At 37.5% G+C, this 27270-nt stretch overlaps 1 protein-coding gene across 1 annotated transcript in view; it reads right to left on the reverse strand.

The window, feature by feature from the left end:
* The window catches only part of XPNPEP1 (X-prolyl aminopeptidase 1), a 37882-nt gene extending 17214 nt beyond the window's left edge, over positions 1–20668 (reverse strand). Inside the window, exons 1-13 of the mRNA XM_070946424.1 lie at positions 20617–20668; positions 15082–15181; positions 11527–11647; positions 10702–10765; positions 7917–8021; positions 7135–7227; positions 6168–6311; positions 5740–5835; positions 4826–4907; positions 3720–3930; positions 1688–1777; positions 1469–1519; positions 458–516 (exon numbers count right to left, since the gene is read on the reverse strand). Coding sequence (XP_070802525.1) covers positions 458–516; positions 1469–1519; positions 1688–1777; positions 3720–3930; positions 4826–4907; positions 5740–5835; positions 6168–6311; positions 7135–7227; positions 7917–8021; positions 10702–10765; positions 11527–11643 — 1112 coding nt within the window. The 5' untranslated portion in view covers positions 11644–11647; positions 15082–15181; positions 20617–20668. The remainder of the gene's footprint in view (positions 1–457; positions 517–1468; positions 1520–1687; positions 1778–3719; positions 3931–4825; positions 4908–5739; positions 5836–6167; positions 6312–7134; positions 7228–7916; positions 8022–10701; positions 10766–11526; positions 11648–15081; positions 15182–20616) is intronic.
* Positions 20669–27270: the final 6602 nt, after the last annotated feature.

The raw sequence follows: 27270 nt of genomic DNA on the forward strand, positions 1-27270 counted from the left end.
AGATTAATAATAGGTAGGAAATCACCCAAAGTTTGGAAAGCTGAAAGGGAAGGAGAATTAGGTGCTAGATTAATGGTCCCATCCACTACTCTCCATCCACTAACGACAGTAAAATGTTAGCTGGAATGTTTCAGAATAGGTTATATATTCAAGTTTATTAATTCTGTCTTAAAAGTACATAGAGTTAAGTTTACAGTCCTCAAAACATTGTAATTTCTAAAATTAAAAATGGTAAAATTTTGAAAGACCGCCAAATGGTATAATATATCTGCTCTCACATGAAAGCTCATGAGATTTTGTGGCTTATTTTTAAAAGAACACTTTCATTTTTTTTGGCATATGCAAATGTTTTCATTTTTAGCATGTGAAATCATCTAACAGTCCCTGCCATCTCTACAATTTGCTGAACATGGACTGCAGTAACCCAGGACATCCCACGTTAGTCTTTTTTTCTTACCTACGAAATTCCTCTGCTTTATCAGCTGCTATGATTTCTGTAATGTTGCCTTTGGGAACCTGGCAAGCATCAGACAAAGTTGTATTAAATTAATAAAATAGCATATCCTCAGTCAGACTTTAATTTTCTGTATACTTACATTTTTTCTGATATGCCATTATTAGCTTCCCTCCCCTCCATTACATACTAGCATTCAATAGGTGGACTGATAATTACAAAATGTCTACACATCAGTTATGAAGAATATATCTCAATGACATAATCGGGAACTTTCCATATTGGACATGGAATGGAAATTTCATTAGTTGCTCTCATAGATAACTTTTGGTAGGGCTTGGAGGGAGGAATGTGATTACTTTTATCCTACTGGACTATTGCCAATAGTAGTAGACTGGCTTTCAACACACTGTTGACCACGCTATCCTTTGGCACTACTTATGAGAGTTGGAAGCACCATTTTATGGTTCTTCTACTCTTTCCTGAATTGCAAATTCTGTTGGTGATGAAAAGAGGGGAGAGGACAGTTCCTTGTTCATTTCCTTGTGTCCCAGAGTTTGGTATTTTCTCAACTCTTAACATCTACATAGCTGGATATAAAGACTGGAAGTGTCACCCAATAGTTCAGAGTGAGGTAGCATCAATTTGCAGGTGATACCCAGTATCTTCACTCTGTGCCAAATGAAAGATGACAGAACATACAATGCCTGGAAGCCTTCAGGATATGAATGGGGAAAAACAGGCACAGCCTCAACCCAAACAAGACAGAATGGCTACTTATTAAGAAACTTACTGATTGCAGGATAGCAGGTTGTGCTCCCCCAGAGAATGTAGGCCCATAATTTGATGACCCTTCTGGACTCACATTACACCTCTGTTCAGGACCCACATTAGTCATTACCCATAATGGCTCAAGGCTGGCTATATCTTTCCTAGATCTATGATGCTGTTATGTTATTCATGTAAGTAATCCAACTAATACCCCTCCCATAAGAAAGGTCCGTAAAACCGTACCTCCTTCTCCAGCCAATTAAATAGCTCACACAATGCAACAGCATCTTTAATCTGTCATTAAAAGGAGAAATAAAACAGTTAAAAGTGTAGAAGAATTTGGAACCACCATATATGTTTCAGCAGTCAATTGTAATGAAAGCAATTCTTCCCATAATATCTCATTATTTCAGCTTTTTGCACAGAAGGCTGTTGCTTTAGGAAACTGGGCAGATCACTTACATGAGCCTTCCTCATGCCTTCAGCTTCTGCCACATTCTTTACAGCTTTTGCTATGCAGATGGGAGTGTAGGGGGTGAGGTAGCGGTGATCCTGAAACATGAACAAAACAAAAAAGCAGAGTTTGGTCAGGCCTCCAAGTACCTGATGGCACAGGTGTGGCATGGTCACTACAGTAAGCTACATTTTCTTCAACATCAACATCTGTTTCCAGATACCAATGAAATACCAATTTCATTGTATATATGATGTACAATGACAATAAAGGCTATACTACTACTACTACCTGGTAATTTACTCATTCCCAGACTCTCTGTTTTGCATTTATATCCTTCTTGACCAGAACTCAGAGCATCAAAATGCTAAAGGATAAGAAACAAAAGGATGGAGCTATTGAAGTATTTTGGGTCATGTTTCTCCCACGTGTGAAATATTATTGTAAACAGCAGAATAAACAGCAATATTAAGGCTTGAAATTGAAAGACATGTTCAGGGAATAAATTTTTAATTGAAAATTTAAATTCCCAAGGTCAGAAGAACTGCATTATAGGCTGCTGAAGGAACTTCCTAATGGCCCCGCCAAACCTTTATGTATCATCTGCAAAAAATACTAGAGAACTGGCAGGCAACTAAAGGAGAACAAATTTTGTCCCTATGTTCAATGAGGGGAAAAAGGAAGTCAGCATTTTCAAGAAAATAGTCTCTGATATTGCATCAATTTAGCAATATTCTAGTATGGCAAACATCAACATTTGCATTCTGACAAAAACAATATTAAAATATTAATTGCCCAGGCCATTGGAGTTCAAGTCCAGCATCCATACAAAAAAGAAGACATAATGGAATAGAAGATGAAATAAATGAATTGCTAGTTTCCAAAAAACCTTTCCCAACCTTTGTCACAATAACAGACTACCAGATCAATCTTATCTTGTTTCTTTTTTCAAAAAGTGAGGTAACTTTGTTGAACATCTACAAATATAAATTAATTTTAGGAAGGCATTAAATACAGCTCTCCATGATGTTCTGATTAGCAAACTAGTTAAATGTAAGTATTACTTAATTAACTGTAAGCATTGAAGTTAAGGATAAACAGGTTCACGCCTTGATCACGTAACATTTTTTGTATTAGTGACTTTATGAAAAAGTTGAGGGGACGCTTCTTCTATCTGTAAATGATAAAAGTTGGGTAAAACAGGTAATGAAGGGAATCAAAATTATCTTCATTGATTAGAAGATGAAGATGAAGATAAGAAAAAGTCATTTATAGCAATAGCAATATCACTTAGACTTATATACCGCTTCACAGTACTTTACAGCCCTCTCTAAGCGGTTTACAGAGTCAGCATATTGCCCCTAGCAATCTGGGTCCTCATTTTACCCACCTCAGAAGGATGGAAGGCTGAGTCAAGCTTGAGCTGGTGAGATTTGAACTGCCGAACTGCAGCTAGCAGTCAGCTGAAGTAGCCTGCAGTGCTGCACTCTAACCACTGCATCACCTCAGCTCTTACTTTAAGTTTATTTAAGAGAGGCAAATGCAAAAGTCCTGATTTAAGAAATCAAGTGCACCAAGAATACAGAACTTGGTAAGAGTATTTGTAAAAAGGGTTTTGGAAGACTGATTGCAAACTGAACCTGAGTCAGTGGTAGGATATGGCAACAAAAACAGACAAATGCAATTTTAGGCTGCTGAGTTTCCTTCCTATCAGAACTATAAAATATCCAAGACACACACACAGTGTCTCTCTTTTCTCTCTGGGTGTCTCTTTGTATCTCTCTGTCTCTCTCTCTTTCTGTCTGTCTGTCTCTTTCTGTCTCTCTCTCTGTCTCTGTCTCTCTCCCTCCCTCCACCTCTCCCTCCCACTGCCCCCCCCCCTTTAGATGCTGATAATCTCATCTACCTGACCTTTTCTAATCCAACACACTTCTTGAATAAATTATTTTAACGTACTAGTTATTTCATCTATCCAGAAAGCATTAGCAACTTCCCGAGATCTTGGCTTTGGACATAAATTGCCTGTTCGTATGTACACACCTTGGGAATAGCCTGAGTTACAGCATAGCTGGCTTTATCACTGAGCCAAACTTTCTCATGTGGAGAGAGAGTTTCACAAATTGATTTCAGAACAGTTAGGATGGAATCGTATGGCAGCACTTGTACATGCAATTCGGGGTCCTGAGCAGAATCCAGGAACAGATGCTCTCTCACATTTGTGTCTACTAAGCGATTGCCATCAATAAACAACCTAAAAGAGAAGAATGGGAAAAGAAGCAAAAGATGACATTTCTGGGATAAACTGCCCATTTAATAAAGGGGAGACAACTGTGTCTTTACATTTATGGAGAGTCACTGGGAAAGTTTTAATGAGCTTGATGTCATTAAGCACATTAAGATAAATTACTATAACGTCTTTAAGATAATACTTCTCAGAAAAGTAAATTTAATAAATATTACATAGGGATGATATTGAAATCAGATTCTATTCAGGGTACAGTTTAATAGTTATCAAACTCTGATACAATACATAACATTCTGTTCAACTCTCCATAAAACACTTTTTAAAAGCAAGTAACAATATAATGATATATGATAATTTTAATGCAATGTTTCTACGTAAACAATGTTTGAGTAAAAAGTGATGAAATCTATGAGTTGCTGGATAATAGCAATAGCACTTAGACTTATATACTGCTTCATAATGCTTTTACAGCCCTCTCTAAGTATTTTACAGAGTCAGCATATTTCCCCCAACGATCTGGGTCCTCATTTTACCAACCTCGGAACGATGGAAGGCTGAGTCAACCTTGAACCAGTCAGGATCGAACTCCTGACTGTGGGCAGAGTTTGCCTGTAATATTGCATTCTAACCACTGTGCCACATAATGCTCATAATGTTACTGTTAATAACAGCTAAGACAAACATGAAGCAGAAATTATCACAGGAAATCAATCAAGAGCTTCAAAAAATAAAATAAAATTGCTTAATGGTCTTTGAAGACATCACATATTATATCCATTGATGCTGATTTGGAAATACACATATGTTAATAGAAACACTTTGTTTTTAAAAATTTTATGTACATTTAAAAAAAAAAACAGCCAAGTATTAGTAAAACTAGTAAGAAAGCTATAGTTCTTACCTGATAGTGTCTATCCCTATGATAGCATAAGCAAAGAATACTGGATTGTATTCCACATCAGACCCTCTAAGATTAAAAAGCCCTGTAACACAATAAAAAGACAGCGTTAGAGCCTTGATTAACATCCAACCAACCTTTAACCAATATCCTGATCCAGATATAATTTCTGGATCCTTTCACAGCTTCTGCCACAAGATGGCACTATTAGGCTGCACTGATAGAGTTTGGTACAGAAAACCAAAAATGAGAATCAAATGACAACAAATTTAGTTTTGGCTTGGCCTTCTTTCTGGATCCTGATTTATAGCAGCCCACCCAAAGCCTGACCACAGCTTTAGCCCTAGAAAAGGCACTGAAGATTTGCTTTAGGCAGACATGCAGCTTTGCAGTTAGTGCTATGCATGGGAGTCTTGGAAGAATGGCAGCTTCAAGAAAGTACCCATTATCTTCAAGAGTTAGGACTTTTTCACCCATCTAATGCTGAGATGTTTAAAATTACTGGGAACTATCAGCCTTCTTTTCTTCATTATTAATTGCATTGATCAGCTAACTCCTCTGATCTCTGCATTTCAAAAGAATTGCTCCTGACCAGCTACTGCACAGTTTAGTGCAGTATTTTCATACTGCACTAAGTCCCATTTCATTAGTGGTTCATTAGCTCTGGGATTATGATGTTATGAAAAGTCAGCTGTGTAATTTATAAATCTTGGCTTTAGGCTCACTATATTTTATAAGTCCAGCCTACTATGTTTGTTTGTTTTTTCAACAAGCTGTGTGTAGACAAACCATGGTCTAAGAAAAAAAAAATGGAGTAATAGTCCGGACATATTGCTGGAAGTATTTTTACTGCCAATGCCCAGAAATCATTCAACATAGCAACAAAATAATGCTGAATGACCCACATTGATACTCACAAGCCACATCATCCAAAGCTGTCACAACAAACCAGAGAGCCTTCCTCTCAGTCATTTTGCCCCGCAGAGCTGTAATCTTTTCTCTCCAACTGATCCCTGCAACAAACAATTAAAATTAGAGATCAGCCAAAATGGAATTCAGGCATGTGCACAACTAAGGACTTGCTTGCTGCAAATGGGCAGCATTACCTATATTTCAGAGCTATTTCTATGAGTTAGCAAATATTAAAGTCACAATAGTGGTTTCAAAATCTCATGCTGGACCATCCCATTTCCTGTGCCTCTGGTCAAGATAGAATTAAAAAAGGAGCCTGCTGACCTGATGCCTGCCAGATGTTGGCTTTTAAAAAATCAGAAAATTTGGAGGGTATCTTGTTAGAAAACCATGTTCAGTGCTGTATCCACAAACATATTTGGGTTCCTCTTACCTGTGAAGCTAAAACCTAGTGTCATCAGAGGCCTAGAAGGTCGTGGTGGCCGATCTACCCATATGGCATCAATCAGATTATCTTTGACTGGCACAAGAACATGGCCAGCACATTTCAGGACTTTGTTCATTCTCTTCCACTGGTCTGAAAGAGGCAGAGAGAAATAATCTGTTACATAATGCATTCCTGATATGCATATACATAATCTCCTTGTAACACTGCTGTTGCGCAAGCTGCATTGGTTGCCAGGTTTTTTTGAGTCCAATTCAAGATATCAGTTATCACCTGAAAAGCCTTCCATGGCATGAAACCAGGCTACCTGATGAACCATCTCAAACCAATGGGTCTGACCCACCCACTTGCTCCAGCAGATAGGGCATGTTGCAGACCTCATCCTGCCAGGTAACTGTACTCTGTCATCCATCATGATAGAGGAGTTGGGCGGGATAGAAATACGACAAATACATCATCCTAAAGAAAAGTTAGAAATACCTCGGTGGGGTATTACCGAGTGAGCCCTGGTGGCACAGTGGTTAGAATGCAGTATGCAGGCTACTTCTGCTGGCTGCTGGCTGTCTGCAATTTGGAAGTTCAAATCCCACCAGGCTCAAGGTGGACTCAGCCTTCCAACTTTCCGAGATCAGTAAAATGAGGAGCCAGATTGTTGGGGGCAATATGCTGACTCTGTAAACCGCTTAGAGAGGGCTGTAAAGCACTGTAAAACAGTATATAAGTCTAAGAGCTATTGCTATTGCTAATACTTTATATAGGACCCGCATTATTGGGGGCAATATGCTGACTCTGTAAACCATTTACAGACTGCTGTAAAGCACTATGAAGTGGAATATAAGTATTGCTATATACCACTAACTGCACACTGAACAAAGATGATTGGTGAATAGTACATTGGGGCAAGGTGGGAAAATTTAACCCTTTACACTAAGATGAAAGACTAGATCAAACTCACCAGCAGGAATAATAAAAGGATCCACTCCAACTTTGGAACCTTGAGGAAGTACACTTACAAGCCAGTCCTCTTGAGTAGGAGTGTCTTTCAGTCCTAAGGAAAGGAAATCCCAAAAGACAAGATTGCAAACATTAAAGCAAGGCCAACTCAAACCAAGATGAAGTGGATAGGATAATCGCCTTGTTCCCTACATAGAAATCACTGCTTTCTCCTGGATGGACAAAAGCAACCTGAGAAAGTAAAACACAAGCCCTATTTCTGTAACATTCACATGAACTAGCAACGTCAACATTCTGTTTAAATAGTATGATTATGAATATTAATTTTACTTACTTTACTTTATTCTGATTTCTGCCTGTAGTCCACTTAGCATGGCAAAACCAGGAATTACAGTGTCAACTAATAACAAATGGAACTCCTTAACTGAAGAACTTATGTTTACATAATGTAAAGTACTGTTTCAAACAAAGCAGGTATTCATGAGATGTATTAGGCTTAAGGCCTTCACTGGTCTTGTAGCATGTCAGAGAAGAACTTTTTTAAAAGCAGATAAAACTAAGTTAAAAATCTAATTTCACTTACATGAATTTTATGGCTTAAATAGAATGTATTCTATCCTTAATAATTATTCCCTTTTCTCATATTACAGATTACAGTTTGATATATTACAGTTTGATGGTGTGTCAATAGATGTTTCTCAACATAATGCTATTGGATATTTGTCAGCTAAAATAATTTTCTCGGTAAGATGAAATAAAACCCTGGTTTGGGTTTACACACACCCATCTTCATGAGTGTCCAATTGGAATCCATTTGTTGGGATGCCTGAAGGAAATAGCGTCCATCTGTCCACATGGCTGCATATTGTTCTGTTATAATGGCAGTTCCTGTCAGAAAGCAGAGAAGATAGCAGAACTGAAACTACAGAGACACTGGAAGGCATTGCTTTAATTTAATAAATCCAAGAAAAATAATATTAATCAGATGTTAATACTAAAACATCTCAAGCCCAGATGGAGTTTTGGAGTTCTTGCTGAAAAAAGCTTAAGAAGAAGAAGAAGGTTTGGCCCGCTAAGCCAAACCACTGATGACACCAACCAAGAATGCCCTGCAGCATTAAAAAAAATAGTTGAAATCATTTTTTTCTAAATCAATGGAATATTGAGCACATGAAAAAAGAAATGCTGATCCTGTAAAACAAAGTTCTTTGTGCCAAGGCAGAAGAAAAGGCTGGAAATAAAAGATAATTAAAAGTATCTGATTGGTCACTGGAGATCAAACCATTAAAATATGTCACTTCAGCAAAGTAAGGAAAATGCCAATTGGAACATTGTGAGAGGCAATTTGCTCTATGATTAAAGGATGGGAATCTATTGGATGATTTGATTTCTTATAATTAGAGGTCCACCAGAGCTATATATACCTGACTTTGTTAGGTATATATAGGTATATAAAATTTGTTAATCTTATTTTTCTTAGCAGGCAAACAGGAAGCCATAGAAAAGGTGTCTTGACAATGTTAGCACTGCATGTTAATCAACGGCACAGCTTGAAACTAAACCCGGATCTTAAGACTACAGTGCAATGCTTGAAGCCACAAGAAATGTTGCTAAACAGAACATGCTGTTCTGATGCAAGACTCACTCACACACACACGCATGCATACAAAGGGAGGGAGGGAGGGAGGGAGAGGGAGAGAGGGAGAGAGGGAAGGAGAGAGAGAGAGAACGAATTAGTGTTCAATGCTCAGTGATTTCAGATGCAGAAAATGTTCTTTAGGGAAACTAAACTTGGCTAACTGATATTGTTTACTGCAAATCTCTGAGTACAAGAATCCTATTTTCATAGGCCTTGGACAGAGAAAAAGGAAAGCTGCAAGTTCTCTATGAAATAGCTAACAGGATTTTTGTTTTATTGGAGAGTCATCTAAGGGTCAGCAAAAGCTCATTAGTACTCTGGTATTACATCACCAGTCCAGCTGGTGTGTATGCTGAAAGGGAAAGCAACAATTCAAACCTTTCAAATCTTTTTCTGCCCAGCATGTAAACTGCAAAACCAAACAGTTCTTCAGAAATGAGCTAATCATTTCTCTCTTGTATGCATAGATACAAATGATATATCAACAGTGTTGTAATTTCACCTCCCTGATATACACAGGGGGAAAGGGGGAACGAGAGAAAGGGGGAAGGAAAGGGCTCTAACTATATCTAAGGCTACAGTCTGATGTGTATTTACCCATTCTGGATAGTCATGGATAGAATTGCACAATCTCATTCACACTTATTAGAAGTAATCCCGATTAGGGATTACTTTGAATAAATATACATAGAATTTTACTTGAACACAAGAAAAAAGAAAGCAGGGTTGTTGGGGATGCATATGAATATGGCCTGGAAGATTTGACTGTAATATATCCAGATATGCAATGAGAGCACAATCTGAAGTCCGGAAGTGATATTCCTTAGGTCATCCGGCCTACTTGGTCCAACATGCGGAAAACAAGAGTGATCTAGAAAGATTCAGAAAGTGTGGTCTCTTTCTTTTCTGATTACCTGTTTTCTATCAGGAATCAAAAAGAAAAAAGAAATGAGTTTGTGTGTGGGTAGAAACAAAGAAAATAGGTGGTCCTATAGACAATCTTTCTTATAGGATGTCCATCAAGAAGAGTCAGAAGTGAATAAACTCCCCATCTTTCACCTTCTTCTTGTCTACAGTCTGTTCATCATTGATAACTTTAATCTGTTAAAGCCAATCATTGATGGCCTTAACAGATTACCATAATGTGGTCCACAAAAATGTTGAAAAGTTGTAATATTCTTCAAGCAGGAAGCTCACATGTGGTATTCAAGAAGGTTCTTTTTACTTACTTTAATCACTGAATACAGAATTAGTACAACATCAAAGTCTCTGAAAGAACTTTTAATAGTCAATTTGTATGGGTAGTTCTCTATGACCAGCTGACGTTTTATTGTATTAAAAATAAAATAAAAACAACAAAAAAACCCTGTCAGATTTGATGTAGAACTTAACATTTTTTTCCAGTGAGGACATGGGATTGCCAAATGTTAAAAACAGATGCCTAGAATGTTCACTTAATGCATCTGATGTATCTATATCACTCCACACATAACTAAATACATGTCAATGCCTCAATGCATCCCAGTGGCAGCATAAATAACATTTATGTATTTTATTCTATTCCGTTGAGTATAGAAGAGTTTATGCAGAGAGCATGTAAACTTTTGATTTTCTCCCTTTAGTCAAAATTGAAACTAACCCAAAAAGAAATATGAAACATCTGGAATGCATGTTCATTTTTTTTAATGCCAAGTGATATTTTGGGGACTGTATTTTACAGGTGTCTGTCAGAACATCTATATGTAAAAACAGACAAAGAAAAGGACATTCAAAAGAAAAGAAAAATGCAGAAGTTTAACTTCTCTCTATAATTTAGTGAGAAAAATAAAGGTTCCCATTAAGGGCCCCATTAATTGGAAGAGAGATTTTGGCACTGGATGTTACAGAACTAACAACTTTAATAGACTGGACACAATTCTAAAAACTTACCTGCAGAACCATTAAATCCACAAATGAACTCCCTACGGCAGTCACAGGGTGCTATGTATTCACTCTGAGGAAGATAAAAATAAAAAGCAAAACTAATGATGATCAAAGGGACACAAAGTAGTAGAAAATGCACATAAATTAGCTTTGCTTTCCAGCTGTTATTCTGTCAGTCTTGAAATACGCACAGAAAGATCTTGGCATATTCTTCATCAGATGTCTTTGTATCATTAAGAATATGGTTGAACAACACCAAAAAGAATACAGTACTTCCATTGGGTAATCCTAGTTTTGTCTCCAACCTTCCCTTTCTCTTTCAATATCAATTAAGTAGCATTACAGTTGATCTCTATATGGTAATTAATTTTAACTATGATCTCAAAAATATCTGTATCATTTTTAAAAAGTTATTTCTTCTAACAGTGATTAAGATGTAAAGTTCCCTAGGCTGCTAGTCCTGGGAAACCTTAACTTGCTTTCCTTTGACAATGGATCTGGAGTGGCCACAGAGTTCATCACTGCCACAATAACCATAAACCTAATCCAACCTATTGCGTTCTGCTTTTCAGCGAGGAAGTCTATGCAAGATTGAATACCAATCATGTGATACTTGAGATTGCATGGAAGCTTCAGATTTAAATATTTATATCAAAAGACTGCCTCCCTGAAATTACAGTATATCTTGTTAATGATCACTGATATCACAGCACAAATTACAATTGGGAACTCTGTTCATTGCAGTCTGTTTGGTGAGAGACACAGGTTTTTCTATTGTCTGAATTACTTTTTTTCTGAATGGCATTTCTCAAGCAGAAGACAATCCAATACCTGATGAGCATCTCCTGAGGGCACAATGTAGGCTTGAATGGGTTCAGAAACATATTTGGAATTTTTCATCACTTGCCGAAGCTGCTTCAGCAGTTCTGTAGTTATTTTCGGAAACATGGTCCTATTAGAAAAACAACAAGAGCCCTGTTGATTTGGTACTGAAGTTTTAAAATTCCAGAAAATTATCAAGTAGAATTTTTCAATTGAAATTGCTTGAATTTATATTTATTGTCCTTTCCAACCCTTGCACAGTGCAGTTCTGCTGAAATAGCAGCCTTTGGAATTACCGCTCAAGTGGTCTTGACTTGCCTTTGAAAAGACTTTGTACGTGCGCACATGCCTTTGAGTCAATCTTGACTCCAGTGTCAGCAGTTTTGAAAAGTTCCTGCAGTTTTCCTGGCAAAATTTCAGAAGTGGTTTGGCATTGTCTCCTTCTAAGGGCTGAGGGAGAGTGACTGGCCCAAAGTTACCCATCTGGCTTTGCGTCTAAGACAAGATTAAAACTCAAGGTGTTCTAGTTTATAGAGTGGTGTCTTAACCACTGAACCAAACTCTCTCTCTATGAAAAGACTAGCGGACAAGAGAGAAAGAGAGCTCTTAGAAACACATTCTATGTATTTGGGGCACAATAGAAAAGCCATCAACCTTTTCCAATCAGTAGAATTCTTTGAGTTTTAGTCTTTCACTAAATGCCCAGTCAGAGAAACACTGGAGTGGTTAATCATGGACCAAACCTTACAATTACTTCCTTGATAAACTCTCACAGATCTTACGTTAATCATCTTGAATTATTTGGCAGTGGGTAGCTGAAAGAGGGCAGCCTGGAAGAAGCTGTATATAAGGAAACATTTGGAATTAAAAAGCAGCAGATGCTTTGAGACATGAGAGAAGGGCAAGGACACAGAACAGGAAGGAAATAATTCACAAGCTGCTGCTGTTTTCAGTCATAGGAAAATTCTGAGAGTTATCACCTCTTCCATGATATTACATGTCCTTGCCAGGAATAAATAGCAAGCTCTACAATTGTTAAAGGATTGTTTTCCATAATAGGCGTAAATACTTGTTTGTTCTGAAAGTTTGAATCTAGCAATGTTAGCCATATTACATTACACAATCCCCTCAAAATTCAAGAAATCATAGATTAGTAGTTAATCTGCTGAACTAAGACTAGGAGATTCAAGTTTAAATCTGCATTCAGGCACAAAATTTAGCAGGTAACCTTGGGATAGATTCTTAGACCGATTTCTTAGACACTCTTCTAATGTACCTCACAAAGTTACTGACCCTATGGCATACACTAGTACTGGACCTGTTCAGCAGTTCCAATATGGAACATGCAAATGATAAGTAGATAGACAGACAGACAGGCAGCAGGGAGGCAGACAGATAGAATGATAGGAAGATAAATAGACAGGCAGATACATAGGCAGGCAGGCAGGATGGCTGACCAGCTGACCATTATTCTGGAACAGAACTCCACATACCGATAGTAGTATGTCATTCCTATGCAGCACTGAAATGATACATTCCATATTAGAGGCACTTAATATATACCACACAATCCTACGTAACACTTTATATTACAAAGTCTTACAATAAACTATTCCCAATAACCCCATTTAGATATTTGAGGCCTAATCCCAGAGGAAAAAAATAAAACTGAAAAAACAATGAAGCTGTATTATTACTTGCCGTCTTTGTTTTTTCACAAAGACAAAACAGAGTTAAGATCTAGCTCTTTGAAAGGATTATTTTTCAGACTTTTCAGGGATCAGGTACACCTTTTGTTCAAACAAGCCTTTTGTGACCATCATTCTTTTCACCACATAGCTATGTTGCATAAAAGAGTATGGTGCAAGGTATTTTCAGCCTTCAATTGATCACCGATGCTGAATAATTGTTCTTTATAAGACTACTTTGATTAATGCTCTGGTTTGTCCTCACACAATAACTGAGGTTTGTATCTAAACAATTAATTTCGCAGGTGGTTGATACTCCTTCAAAAAGCAGAAGGCAGGGAAATCTGACATATACAACAAACTACTCACACACTAATTGTTTCTGAATAAACTTTTGCAAAGTCTGTGTTTCACTTACCATGGTACATTAACTAGAAGGCACTTTTCCTAATTCAATATTTTTTATCACATCCAGATAATTCTAAGACAACATTTCTGTCCCTTGGAAAACTATGATGTTATAAAGTAGATTTGGAAATGGTGGGAGGGTTTTTTACTCTAATAATGCAAAAAATGAAAACTGCCAGACCAAATTAATTCTTCTTCAGACCATTTAAGAGAGATTGTGATCTTCTGGAAAATTATCTTCTAACAATATTTTTCATTAGCTGGTTCTCCCCAAATGTAGAAGCTTCAATTTCAACTCCCAGAATTCCAGGTCTCATAGCATTCACTAGCAGCCGCCATTAAATCCATTTTTTCCTGCGTTCCCTTTCAGGATTCTATTTGTTATCCCTACATAAGTTATGGTGCCTCAACATGCATTAGATTAACTGAAGCAATTGCTGTTCGACAGAAATTCCACTGCTGATAAATCTGATTGCATATCCCCACTCCAATATATACCATGGCCACTGATCAACTAATGAAGCAGAAACTGCCTCTAGCAGGCAAAAATCAATTTGAAACATGGCATCTACTATACTGTAACCAAGCTTTTTCTAGCACACTACCAATAAAGACTGAAATACAATTTTAAAATTTAGGTACTAGCTTTTGCTGATATGAAGAATCTAATCCTCCCATGTTCAGAATAATACTTTAATTTAGCAACATTGTGAAAAATATGATAGTAAATAAGCCAGGCATAAGACTAATGTTTCATTATCCTTCAGATACCTAGTATAATTCTAATCAGTTTGCCCACTAATTATATATATATATTCTTTAGTTAAGTTTACTTTAGAACCACACTTTATGACTATTCTACTCGTAGATTCCTATTTATACAAGTAGGTGCATGACATAAAAGAAAGGAAACTAGAGGGTACTTACTTACTTACTTACTTACTATTATTTTACATCTTTGAAAATTATATCCTTAGACTTTTATCTCATGTTCCTGTTCATGTTCCTTGGGCTTGTAAAATATTCTCCCATTTTTTTCTGCCAAATGAAACAAGCACAACATTTCTCACAGATAGTTAGTTCCATTTTGGGAAGGAAGGAAGGATCTACTGGTTTCCTTTCTTTTATGTCATGTGCCTACTACCTAATCTGCATCTTGAGAAGATCACATTGACTTCAAATGATGTATCTCCGAGGCCTCTGCCATAACACTATTCAATTTCTATCATTTTTACTCCCTTTCCATTTCTTTGGGATGGGTCACTAAACCAAACTTCTACATTCTGAAGCATACAGATGATCTCATTTCATTCTATACACATTGCAACCAGGCAGTACATTTGATATTAGAGTAACAAGCAATAATACAAACAATAAAGTCAAATAAAAATGAAATTAAGTATTTGTGTACTATAAAATAAACCTTGACAAGCATTATCTAACATCATCTATATGGCCCATATTTTACCTGTCCCAGGTAGTTATCCTTCCGAAACCCAAATTTCCCAGCTTTGGATAGTGAAATCACTTCTGTGTTCTGTTCTTGCTCTTCATTAACTCAGCAATGCCTGACAAAGCAAAGGGCAAAACTTCAAAGGTAAGCAGACTTTGGCCACAATAACCTCTTTCTTCTCATAATGGATAATTGCAGATAATGACTCTTGCAAAAATAGACTGTACCAGTTCACAATAGCAGAACAGAAGGCAGCGTGACATTGGGAGGGGGAGGGGGAGTAGCCTGGACTTCAGTCTAGATTATTCAGCCAGAAAGCCCAAGCCCATGTCAAACTCTTAACATATTTCACAGGATTAGATTGTTTAGAACATAATAACCAATGAACTCCACTCAGTTGCCCGAAGCTATAGGCATATACACCAGTCTTGGATCAATTTGGATCACTGTCATAGTTCCAACCAACAAATCAGAAGGGTAGCATGCCAAAAGCCTAAAACTCATATAGAAAAAAAGAAAACAAATTTGAAAGAACAATGTGTATTCTATAGGAAGACACTGTGAGCTATTCAGAAGAGGAAAAAAAAGATACAGAAAAGTACTTATTCATTAGCTTTTGTTCCAGGAACAAGTATCAGTTAATGCCCTTGATAAGGTACCAGTAGGAAGAATTCCATAAAAGGAGGATTTTTTTCAGGGTTTCCACTTGAACCCTTGCCTCTCATTGCAAATACATGAGACAGGAACAGAATCTTTTTTTTACACCTTATAGTACAACCCCTGCTTTCTTCACTGCAGCTCAATCTGTCAACCCCCCAACGAATTTGGCACAGCCTACCACCTAATACTTGCAGCCTCCAGGAAGTTTCCTTAATTTGGGCACTTCCTACACAATAATTTCATACTTCTTTGTCAGTGTCCGCTTTGCCTCTCCTTGGAATGGGGATAATGAGGAAGAAAAAGATAAAAAAGCCACCAGCAGGTCAACGGGAAGAGAGGGTACTGGAGGATACTTGGCATTCCAGCCATCACCTTATTTCATCCCTACTTTTATTATTTCCTTGCTCTGCTCGTTTTTGTAGTGAAATAAAAAGTTTTCACAGTGAAACCAAAGGGGGGGAAAACTCCAATTGCTTCTGAAGAAAAAAGTGATAGTGGCAAAGTGCAACGGCACTTTGCTTTGAAGAAAGAAGAGGGAAGAGGCAAATCTAAGAGATGTAGAGCTTCCACCAATGGAAAACCACTGGACTTGCAACCTCAGAGAAAATGTGGCAATAATGGATTTGCAGTGATGCTCTTAGGCCAGAATGGGACAATTTGCCACAGCCAACGCGCCATAGCTAACTTGCTGAGGGATAACTCACCACAGCTAACTCACCATGGGCCAACTTGCCGGAGGACAATTTAACAATTTCAATTCAACTATTTAAAACGAATAAAAAATATTTTAGTTTTTGTCATTCACATTTTATTCTGTCCCTCCTTTTGTATCCTTTCTTTAATGCTTCCATTCCACCATTTTTTTTGATATTAGTGTAAGTCTTGTCCTGCAGCGAGCTGTCCCGCGGCAAGTTGGCTGTGGCAAGTTGGCTATGATGAGTTGGCCATGGCGAGTTGGCCATGGTGACTTGGCTGTGGCAAATTGTCATAGATCCCTCTGAGGCAGCACCTAAACAAAAGATAAGCAGCTTAGTTACTGAAGATTTCATCAAGACATGCAATATGATTGAAATAGAATATGGAAGCACCAAACCTAGATATGTGCACCAATTTTGCATGGAAGCTGAGTTTTAGTTAATTGAATATGATTCCAACACTGCTTTTCTATATCAATAGAAATATAATCAATATAATTCCAACACTGCTTTTCTATATCAAGCAGTATATGAAATATAATCATACATTCAGTTAAATTGTAAATATGTCAATATTATTAATTATCCAAAACCTATTCTCTTTGACTTGCAAGTTCATTTCCAAAAAACTAATGCTTGAAAAGTAAGAGGCAAAACAAGAGAATTATTTAAGTCTTCAGAAACCGTCACCGAAACTTGGCTTGTTTTTTCTTCAAAATGTTCTTTAAAATGCGATTAGAAAGACAAACTCTTTGTTATATATGGAGAATAATGAAATGAGAGAAATATCGACTGTACTTTAGAAAGAACTGTCATTTAATCCTTTCGGTAGCACAATTAAAACCAATGAAGAGCCCCAAAACTATGAATGTTTTCCCAGAAATATTGGATTTCAAATGTTTTTTTCTTAGGTTACCCACTGTTTATGTTTTACATTGGAAGGTTAAGAGTTTACATTGACTCATTTAAAATTGTACATGTTTCTGATTTCTCTATTATGAAAAGTATGTTGAGAGTTGAAGTGCAGAAGTATGGATTTAAAGTAAATCAAGCATAAGGGCATAAGTATTTGTTTAGAGTTTGGGATTGAGGAAAAGAAATTTTAATTAATGCTAGAGCAGATAATTTTTTAATTGTGCTTCAGGTTGCAGAATAGAAACCAGAAGACTATGATGAGTTCAGCCCCACCCTTAGGCTTGAAAGCCGGCTAGGTGACTTTAGCCCAGTCACTCTTTGTCAGACCAGTCCATTTCACAGGGTTATAGTGTGATATTTATTATTTGTTTAAGGTCTCTTTTGTTTTGCTTATTTTGTTATTAGATCATTTTAGCTTGAGCTGTCTGTCCAATTTACTGGTTCTTAGCTGTTTTTCATACATTTTGTAGTTTTGTATGCCACCCAGAGTCCATTCATCACACAGTCAGCCAGATATTTAGAGTGGATTTGCTATTTTTATCTACCTATTGAGTCCTTCCCAAGGACCTGGAATAGACAAATGTTGTTTGACAATGTTAAAGGTATTGTTGCAGGATGAAAGTTGTTCCTAGTGTATAACTGATCTGATCTGAATATCAAGATCTGAAAAACAAACTGAAAGATATCACCTAGAAACTCTGTGCATTGACGAAATTTTCATCTGTACATTACAAAGGCTAGCTGCTTGGATTCACGTATATATTAAACCAATATATTATGAAATACTACATTCTTGGGAAGAACTTGATTCGTATGAAGGCAAATACCAGCTAAAGAACTGGCAGCTGTGACTTTACATTGTTGTATATATAATAAATCATATCCCATGTCTTTGGGAAGGACTCGATAGGTGGTTAAAAATGCCATATCCAGTCTAAACATATGGCTGGTTACTTCCAGATGTAACATCTGGTTACATCTGGATGTAACCATCCATAATAATAGGTAAGTTATATCCTACGAAAAGGTAGGATATAATACAAGTAGTCCTTGACTTATGACCACAATTGAGACTAGAATTTTTTTTGCTAAGTGATGCAGTGGTTAAGTGAATCACTTGCCTTTTTTGTTGCGGTCTTTATGCAAATCAAGTAGTCATTAAGTGAATCCAGTTTCCCTGGGAAAGTTGTAAATGATGATCATGTGACTCTAGAATGCTGCAACCATCTTCAATGCATATCAATTTCCGTTTTGATCATGTGACCATTGGGATGCTGCAACAGTCATAAGTGTGAGAACTGATCGTAAGTCACTTCTTTCAGTGTTATTGTAACTTCAAATGTTAAAGACTACCTGTAATATTAATAAAATTTAACAACTGTTGATATGAAAAAATCTGGATAGGATCTGGAGGTAGCAGAAGAGAAGAGAAAGAACTGAAGAAAATCAGAAACTATGAAGAGCTGTAAATAAAAGTAAAATGACTTTTACAAAAGAAAGCAAAGATAGTACCAAAAAGAATAGGCGCCTTGGGTGCAATCTCAAAACATCTGGAGCACCACTTGAACACCATAGACACTGAAAAATCACCATCAGTCAATTGCAAAATGCAGCTTTACTTGGAACAGCTTACATCCTGTGATGATAGCTTTAAACATCATCAAACAAAAACATCTGCCCCTTCCAGGTCCTTAGGAAAGACTTGATAGGTAGATAAAAATGCCAAATCCTAACATCTGACTATATAATCGTAATGATAACAACATATGCATGAGAAATCTTTTACAAAAATCTTTCTGGATTTTTTCAAAAATAGTGAAATAGTGGAATTAATCAGTGGAACAACCTACCTCCATAAGTTATGCTCCAACAGTAGAGGTTTTTAAGAATTTGTCTGAAATGGTATAGGGTTTCCTGGTTGACCTGGGTGTTGGACTAGAAGACCTCCAAGGTCCCTTCTAATTCTGTTCTTCTATTATTCTGTTGTTAGTCTGATAGTATTGGCACCAACATATTTGGTACTTTTATCTGTTATTTATGTTTTAACATAAATAACTTTCCTAGCAAATCAGTAGTGGCTAAAGAACATCTCATATTTAGCCCCGATTCTAACAAAAATATCTAAGGCTGCTTCCGATAACTTGGTTCATATATGACACCAACCTGCAAACCAGGAATGCCCAAACCTGAGGCCCACAAAGTTTTGCAAAATCTTTGCAAATGCTGACATCAAACTGAAGGGAAATGGCTTAGCTACAGGAAGAATTAAGTTTATCAAATCTAATTGATCTGATCCAAATTAAATTTGGATTAAATTGTAGATATGTTTCTTCTACTCACTTATCTTGGCTCTACTTTTTTGCATGAGCCAAAAATAGTGGGGATGGGGGGAGTAATGAAACATGTGTCATAATGATGCAAAAAATACAATTTCTCTCCTTGCATCAGATGTCAGGATGCAAGGACCTAATGGCAGTTTTGGACCATGATGTGCATGTGTAAACTTTCTGACATAATGTCTATGGAGATTCTTAGCCATCCAGGTCATGGTTGTCCCAAAGGTGCTTTTTCAAGAGGCAACTGGACTTTCTGGTTTTTCTTTGAACACATTTTGCTTCTTATCCAAGTATTCTGGAAAAAACACCTTTCTGACATAACATAAAGTTATGAGGCTAACCTCCTTGAACACAATTTGAACTGTAAATTTACCTTCGGCCCAGAAAGTACTGTGGGTCCTCACCACAACCCAAGTTGTGCAAACAATGGCTAGGTTCATTCTTTCAACTAAGCCAAAATCGCATCTTTGAATAGCTGGCATTCAAAGGAAGCCTTTTCTGGAAGCTGAAGCTAGCCAGCAAGGTGAGAAGTACTTGAGAAATTCATTTTTCTATGAGAAACGTCCAATCAAAAATGTTATATGAGCAGGCAAAGGCCCCCTTGAAGTTTCTGAAATTTATTTTTGAATGAATAGGCACACAGAATTAGAGAAAGCTATTCACGTATGTGCATTTCTAGAGGTCTTGGAAGAAATTTAGACACTAAATTGATTAAAACGCTTCCGGTTTTCTGTGCATTCCTGACATCTTAGCTATTCTGCTCCTGTCGCTCCAAATTAGCTTCATTTATATAAGCCCTGCACTCCCATCTGGTTTATCATTGTTCGAGCCTCATTCCCAGGTTGCCAGGAACCCCACCGTGTGCTTCTTCGCCAGCTCACGAACGATTCCCATCCCGTTTGGGAAAACAGCATCGCTCCCGCTTCAACCTCTGAATTTCTCACCTGATACTTTGCAAGAAAGGGGCTCTCATGTCAGCGGTTCCGGAAACTGCCAATGCACAACTGACGTCTCGGACCTCGTGAACACCGGAGGGAGGAGCGACGATTCCCAGCGCTCGCCGTCTTTCTTCCCTTCCTCGGCGGGAGGAGTTTCAGTGGTTCCCATTCAGGTTTTCCCCGGGAGGGCTGGCTCCTCCAGCGGAACGTTAGGATCCACAGGTGCCAGTGCGCTTCGTTCGCTCCTCCTGCAGAGCTGAGCCCCTTTCTTTGCTTTTGTGGAGGGGGGGTAGGGGTGTCCTTTAAGAAAGCTGCGGAATTTAAAACAAAGCGAGCGATCTCGGGTGATCAGATGGGATCGGGAAGACAGAATCAAAAGCCACCTGCATTTCAGCTGGCTGTGTTGTGCGGACTTTAGTAATTTTTAAAAGCAAAGCTTTTACTACTCACTACACCTTGGTCAGCAAAGCAGGACTATACGAACCATCATTTCACATATTGTGTTAATCCGCCCACGTTTCCGCCTAATGTGTTTTGTAAGCAGAGATTTAAATGGCGGTGCATTTCTTTTTGCTGTTTCCCATGCTGAACGTCTATCTGTTGTACTAAATTGACGAGGCGGAGTATCCCTGGAGGATACTCAACGCGGTGTCTTCCAAATGTATTGGATTAGAACTCCCATCATCCACACAAACTTCTTTTCCCAACAAGTTATCCCCAGCTAGCATAGGATTTCTTCTGTAGTCTTAAAAAATCTGGGAAACATCAAATTGCTGTAATATTTCTGAAGCTGTGCCTCTCATATAATATTCTTTGGTTCTGTAAGTTGAATTTATATCTATTTTAAAAAACATAAATATATATATTTGAGAGGCAAATCATTCATATTTAAACAGTCATTCCAAGTATGCTTAATTCAACTCTACTTGAACAATAATATAATCACATTTCCTGGCTTCTAACTTGGTGCTTTAACCACTAGATCAAACTGGTCTTTTTCCTACAAAGCCATCAAGTGCTCAGTTACTCAAGCTCTAGTCATCTCTCATCTGGACTACTGCAATGCACTCTACATGGGGTTACCCTTGAAATCCATTCAGAAGCTTCAGCTAGTGCAAAGTGTGGCAGCCAGAGCAGTCTTTGGGGCACTAAGGATGGTCCATAGTGCATTTCTGCTATTCAAACTTCACTGGCTTCCAGCCTGCCTCCAGTGATTAGAATGAAGTACTGCAGCTAATTCGGCTGACTGCTGACTGCAGTTTGAGTGTCACCGGCTCAAGGTTGACTCAGCCTTCCATTCTTCCGAAGTGGGTAAAATGAGGATCCAGATTGTTGGGGGCAATATGCTGACTCTGTAAACCGCTTAGAGAGGACTATAAAGCACTGTAAAGCAATATATAAGTCTTAAGTGCTATTGCTATTGCTATTGCTGTGGCTTTTAAAGCCCTTAATGGCTATTAGATAAACTGTATCATCCCACTAGGCCAAGGCCATCCTTGTTCTGGCAGAGAGGGCCTTCTATGGATCTCATCAGTCAAAGAACTCCAACTATCGGGTTCCAGAAGAAAAGGCTTCTCGGTTGCAGCACCCAACTTTGTGTTAAGAACTGCCTCCTATCCTTCTTCAAGAACCTGAAGCCCTGGCTCTGCCAGTTGGCCTGGGGACCAAATGAGGATGTTCCATGCTGAAGGTGACTGCTGGATTCACGGCAGACTCCACTTCCTTCCCCTTGTTTTATGCTTCCCACCTGTGCATCTTTTTGTTATTGTATTGATGTATTGTCATTTTTTTATTATTCATTTTAATTTTTTGTTTACAGTTCATTTTTCCTTATTGTTGTAAGCCACTCAAAGTAGCCCTGCAACAAGATAGTCGACAAATTTTACAAATAAATAAATAATCAAGAAGCTCACTATGTAAATGTGCTAAATAATGTCTCAAAGGCTTTCTACTTGTTTTGTTAACACACTTAAAAGTACTGTACTTTACATTTAGCGTAGGGTTGTGATGTGTGAATTGCAAAGAACTGTTAGATGCCATCAAAGAATTGATTGTTCTCTTTGTTGCTATATAGTGGTTTTTTGGATTACTGTGACCCAGATAACATAAACCTGGTTTATATCTTCATTATAATTGGCATGATTGCAAAGCATGCCTAGCTAAGCATGGTCCTATCTTTCTACTGTTTTTGGTATGGGGGGTTACTTTTTCTTTGTACTGGAATGCTTCCAATTTTGCTAGAAACTTGCTTAGTTCAGCAGCCCATGGGGGAAATATATATTTCCATTGGAGAAGATTCTTAACCTCATCACATCTTTTTGCTTTGGGATTCAGACAACATTACAACAGCTGTTTTTTCCCCACTTCCCAATTGAATTGCAGAGGCTTGAAATATGTACATATATGAATGATTCAAAACTTATCTTTCTGCATCTCCTCCTCATGTTGGTTCTCATTTTACCAAACATGTACGGATCTAGATCCAAAGAGCACAACAACACATCAGACCTGTTTTGTGTTTCTGATAACAACCTGCTCTGCAACTATACAGAAATATCTAATGAGAGATGTAAAAAGCTTGCCATAAATTAAAAATACCATTGGAAATGAGCAGTTGTTAAGCATTTCTGGAATAAGGTTTAGTATTCTGGTCTTGCAAAAGAAAGATGTATGTCTCCAAATATAATAGGAAGCACATAATAGGAAGACAAATCTAATCTCATCTCAGTAATTCAGTTTACACAGTGTAAACTGTGCTACATTGTAGTTTGGTTTGGGCTTATTGGGATGCATGAACTAGTCTTTATGAGTTGTAAACAATGTTTTATGGTGGGGCAATAGTCCAGACAACTGTGGCTTATTGTCAGACACGAAGAATCAGGCCACACAATAAGTTCCAGTTAAGCTGATTTATTGCCCATGCCTATACATAAAAATCTAGTCAATTAATGGTCAACACTAAATTGGTACTAGATAAGAGTTAATGGAATTCAATAAGAGTTTGTGAGAACTTAATGACTCCAAGTGATTCTTCTCTTCACTTCACCTCCAGGATCTGCTCTGCTTCTCCTAATTTACTCAGAGATGCAAATCTAGCAAATGTGTTGCCGAAGGTATTTAGAACCCATCTCCTCATCCAATTACATCAAACAGATACATTTGTAGAGAATGAACCAATCATTACTGAAAGTTCCGTGTCATCCATCAACTAGCAATTTTATGTTACACTATATTAGAAAATTTTTCATATCCTGTGCCTGATATTATTCTCACATAATAATTTATCTAATTTGTCTAACACCTCTATTTAGTTTTCTTTAGGCATGATTTGATTCTGCTTTTCTTGGTATTTTAAGAAAGCAATAACAAGCTCTCCAAATAAAGAGATTTTATATTTTATCTTTCACTTTCTTTGTACCTTACCTAAGTTCAGACTGACTGAAGTAATGACTACAGATTTCCCATCCCATATTTTTCTCTCACGGGTAGTACTCTGGCAGTTTTTTTTGCTTGGAGAAAAGTTTCACAGTGGTTTTAACTTGGTTCCTTTAATAAGAATAGTTTGTTACAGATCATTACTAACATGAAATTGTAGATGGAGCTGCTGTGACTGAAAGCAAAAGGGACTCTTGCAGTATGGTAATTTTTTTTTTAATTTGATTTATATGCCGTCCTTCTCCGGAGACTCAGGGCGGCTTACAATGCATTAAGCAATAGCCTTCATACTTTTGTATATTTTATACAAAGTCAGCTTATTGCCCCCACAAACTGGGTCCTCATTTAACCTACCTTAGAAAGGATGGAAGGCTGAGTCAACCTTGAGCCTGGTAAGATTCGAACTTGCAGTAAATTGCAGGCAGCTGTGTTAATAACAGGGTGCTTTAAACCACTGTACTACCAAGGTAATTGCTTCCAAGTTAGAAAAACTTTGTCATAGTCCGGTGTCAAACTTGTGGCCTGCAGGCCAGATGATTACGCGCTGGCAATGCCCACCCCGTTTAGCAAAGGGGAAAATTGCAATATGTCAACTTGCGACTTCTTGTCGCAAGTTTGACACCCTGGTCTGGAGTTACCATTTTCTCCAGCATTTGCAATGTTGCTTATAGAGTTATCCAATCACATCTCTTGCAGCATCTCTCAAACAGAGCAGATGATCTGTTTAAATTTATTGCTAACTAGATAAATCTGGGAGGAATTTTCTTTCATCCATCAACTAAGCAGCAAATTTAGAATAATTTTATGACTATGTTTGTGACATTTGATCAATTGATGCCTGGAAAACTTTTTCCACTTTTTTAAAAAAATATTCCCAGAAATTTGTAACTGAGTATTATTAAGAAAATTCAATAAGCATTACCAACTAAACTTTTCCATATTACCCCAACAAAACAATACATGACTTCATCTGAGAAAGAAGATCAGGCATTATATAGCTAAAATAGAGTCAAGAAGCTAAGGACAAATAACCACATTTCATGTCTCTTCAAACAGCAGCAGCAGGTGACTGAATTCTGATCATCTGGATTTATGGTCCCTCAAAGGGGAGGAATGATGTTTATTTTCACCAAATGGGAAAATAAATAGGGAATGTAGTCAATCACAAAATGTCCACTTATGAGGAAGCAAACTTACGATATTGTGTTTCCCCATCTAGTCTCAAAATGGAGGTGATCTGTATCACCTCCATTTGTTTCTCTTTTTTTCTAGGGCAGCTGGTGCATTACTAAATAATAGAGTAATACACATTACTAAATAATACACATTTCTAAAAATATTCCAAAAGAATTGCATTGGACCTTTTATGAGCACAGCAATTCTCTACTATTCCTTAAAGCATCTGTCTTTTCCAGACCTCCACACCAACCTGAAAAAAAGTGCTAGTAAGTAAAAAGTGCTAGTAACTAGTAAGTAAACTTCTTAAGTAATTGGTTTCAGGTTTGTTCAGAAGCCTTTTTAAAAATATATATTTTATTGAACAGAAGGGGGGCACCATACTTTTATGAGGCTCCAAACAATTTTTCAGACACAGTTCTAATTAAATCATTACTGTGCTGTCTCTTATTTTAATTTTCTGAGGATTCTTCCAGAGTATAGATACAACCTACAACAGTTAATTTAGTGACCGTTCAGTTAGGACAACACAAAAAAATGACTTATGACTTTTTTTCACACTTATGACCATTGTAGCATCTCCATGGTCACATGATTTACACTTAGATGCTTGATGACTGGTTTATATTTATGACGGTTTCAGTGTTCAGGGGTCATGTGATAAGCAACCTTCTGACAAGCAAAGCCAATGGGAAAACCAGATTCATTTAACTACCATATTACTAATTTAACAACTGCAGTGATTAACTTGACAAATGTGGCAAGAATAGTCATACAATGGAGCAAAATTCATTTAACAAATTTCTCACTTAGTAAATTTCTCACTTAACAATTAATTCTGGGCTCAATTGTGGTCGTACGTTGAGGACTACCTTTATATGCAGGGCAGAAAAGAATTCTGGGATATAAGGGTGATGCTCAAAACTGGCCTTATTTTTCCATGTCATACTTTAAATCAGTGATTTTCAAACTCAGCAACTTTTAAGATGTGTGGGCTTTAACTCCCTGAGTTTCACAGGTACCACAAAAAACTGATGGAAAGCCCTAAGCAGCATCACAGAATAACACCCACAGCTACTATAACAATGAATTTCCAGTGCCTCCATTGTGCTAGACCAGAGGTGTCAATCTCAAGACCCATGGGCAGGATCCAGCCCACGTGGTGCTTAGATCTGGCCCACGAGACCAGTCTGGAAATAGCAAATGACCAGCCCACAGTGCCTCTGCTAGCAAAAATGGGGTGCAGCTGGGGGGTGCGCACCCCCCTCTCATAAGGTGATCAAGTAAGTATTTAAAAAAGGGACTTTGACTTTCCTTTGGGAGGGGAAGATTCAGGAGCTTTCAGATTCGGGTTTTCCCAGATGTGCCAATATGACATCTCTAATAAAATGGAACTTTGAGGAAATGCCTGCCCCGGAGTCTTCTTTGGTTGGGTGTGTTACTTGGAACATCTTCTTTGAATTTTAAGAATTACCTATTATTATTTCCAGGGCTTTCTTCCCCATGCCTCTTTCTTACTCAGGGGAAAAATAGGGTTATGGAAATAATTCAGTCCACAGAATAAATTAAATTCCCCTAAACTCCTATAAACAGAAGCAAGTTGGGTTATGTCTTTGATATTTCTTATTAAATGTAGCAGAATGTGTCCATTTGTTAATTATTACAATATCATTACAGCGATGAATGCACTGCAGCATTTACAATAATTTCTGAATAGGAGTAAATGTGTGTTCATCTTAGAAGCTCATATTAGTTTGAACAGTAGCATCCTACCCCTGCAAATATTTAAAGGTGTTTCAGAGAGACTATCATTATTTGCTGAGAAGCTTAAAAGATTAAAGGTGTGGCATAGGCTTACAGGCCATAGTGAGGATACAGGCAAGATAAAAATAGAACGATACAGCCCTTAAGCATGAATAAGAAAATAATACTTAATCACAAGCAACTGTGAATGATGGACGTGCTTTTTGTGCTTTGAATAATATGGCTTTCTTTAAGCAAAGCATAAGAACTGGAAGGAAAAGTAATTTTCCAACCAAAGAGATGCCT

This window comes from Pituophis catenifer, unplaced genomic scaffold (assembly GCF_029215685.1).
Source record: "Pituophis catenifer annectens isolate HBS135680 unplaced genomic scaffold, rPitCat1.0.hap2 SCAF_6, whole genome shotgun sequence".
NCBI classification, from domain to species: domain Eukaryota; kingdom Metazoa; phylum Chordata; class Lepidosauria; order Squamata; family Colubridae; genus Pituophis; species Pituophis catenifer.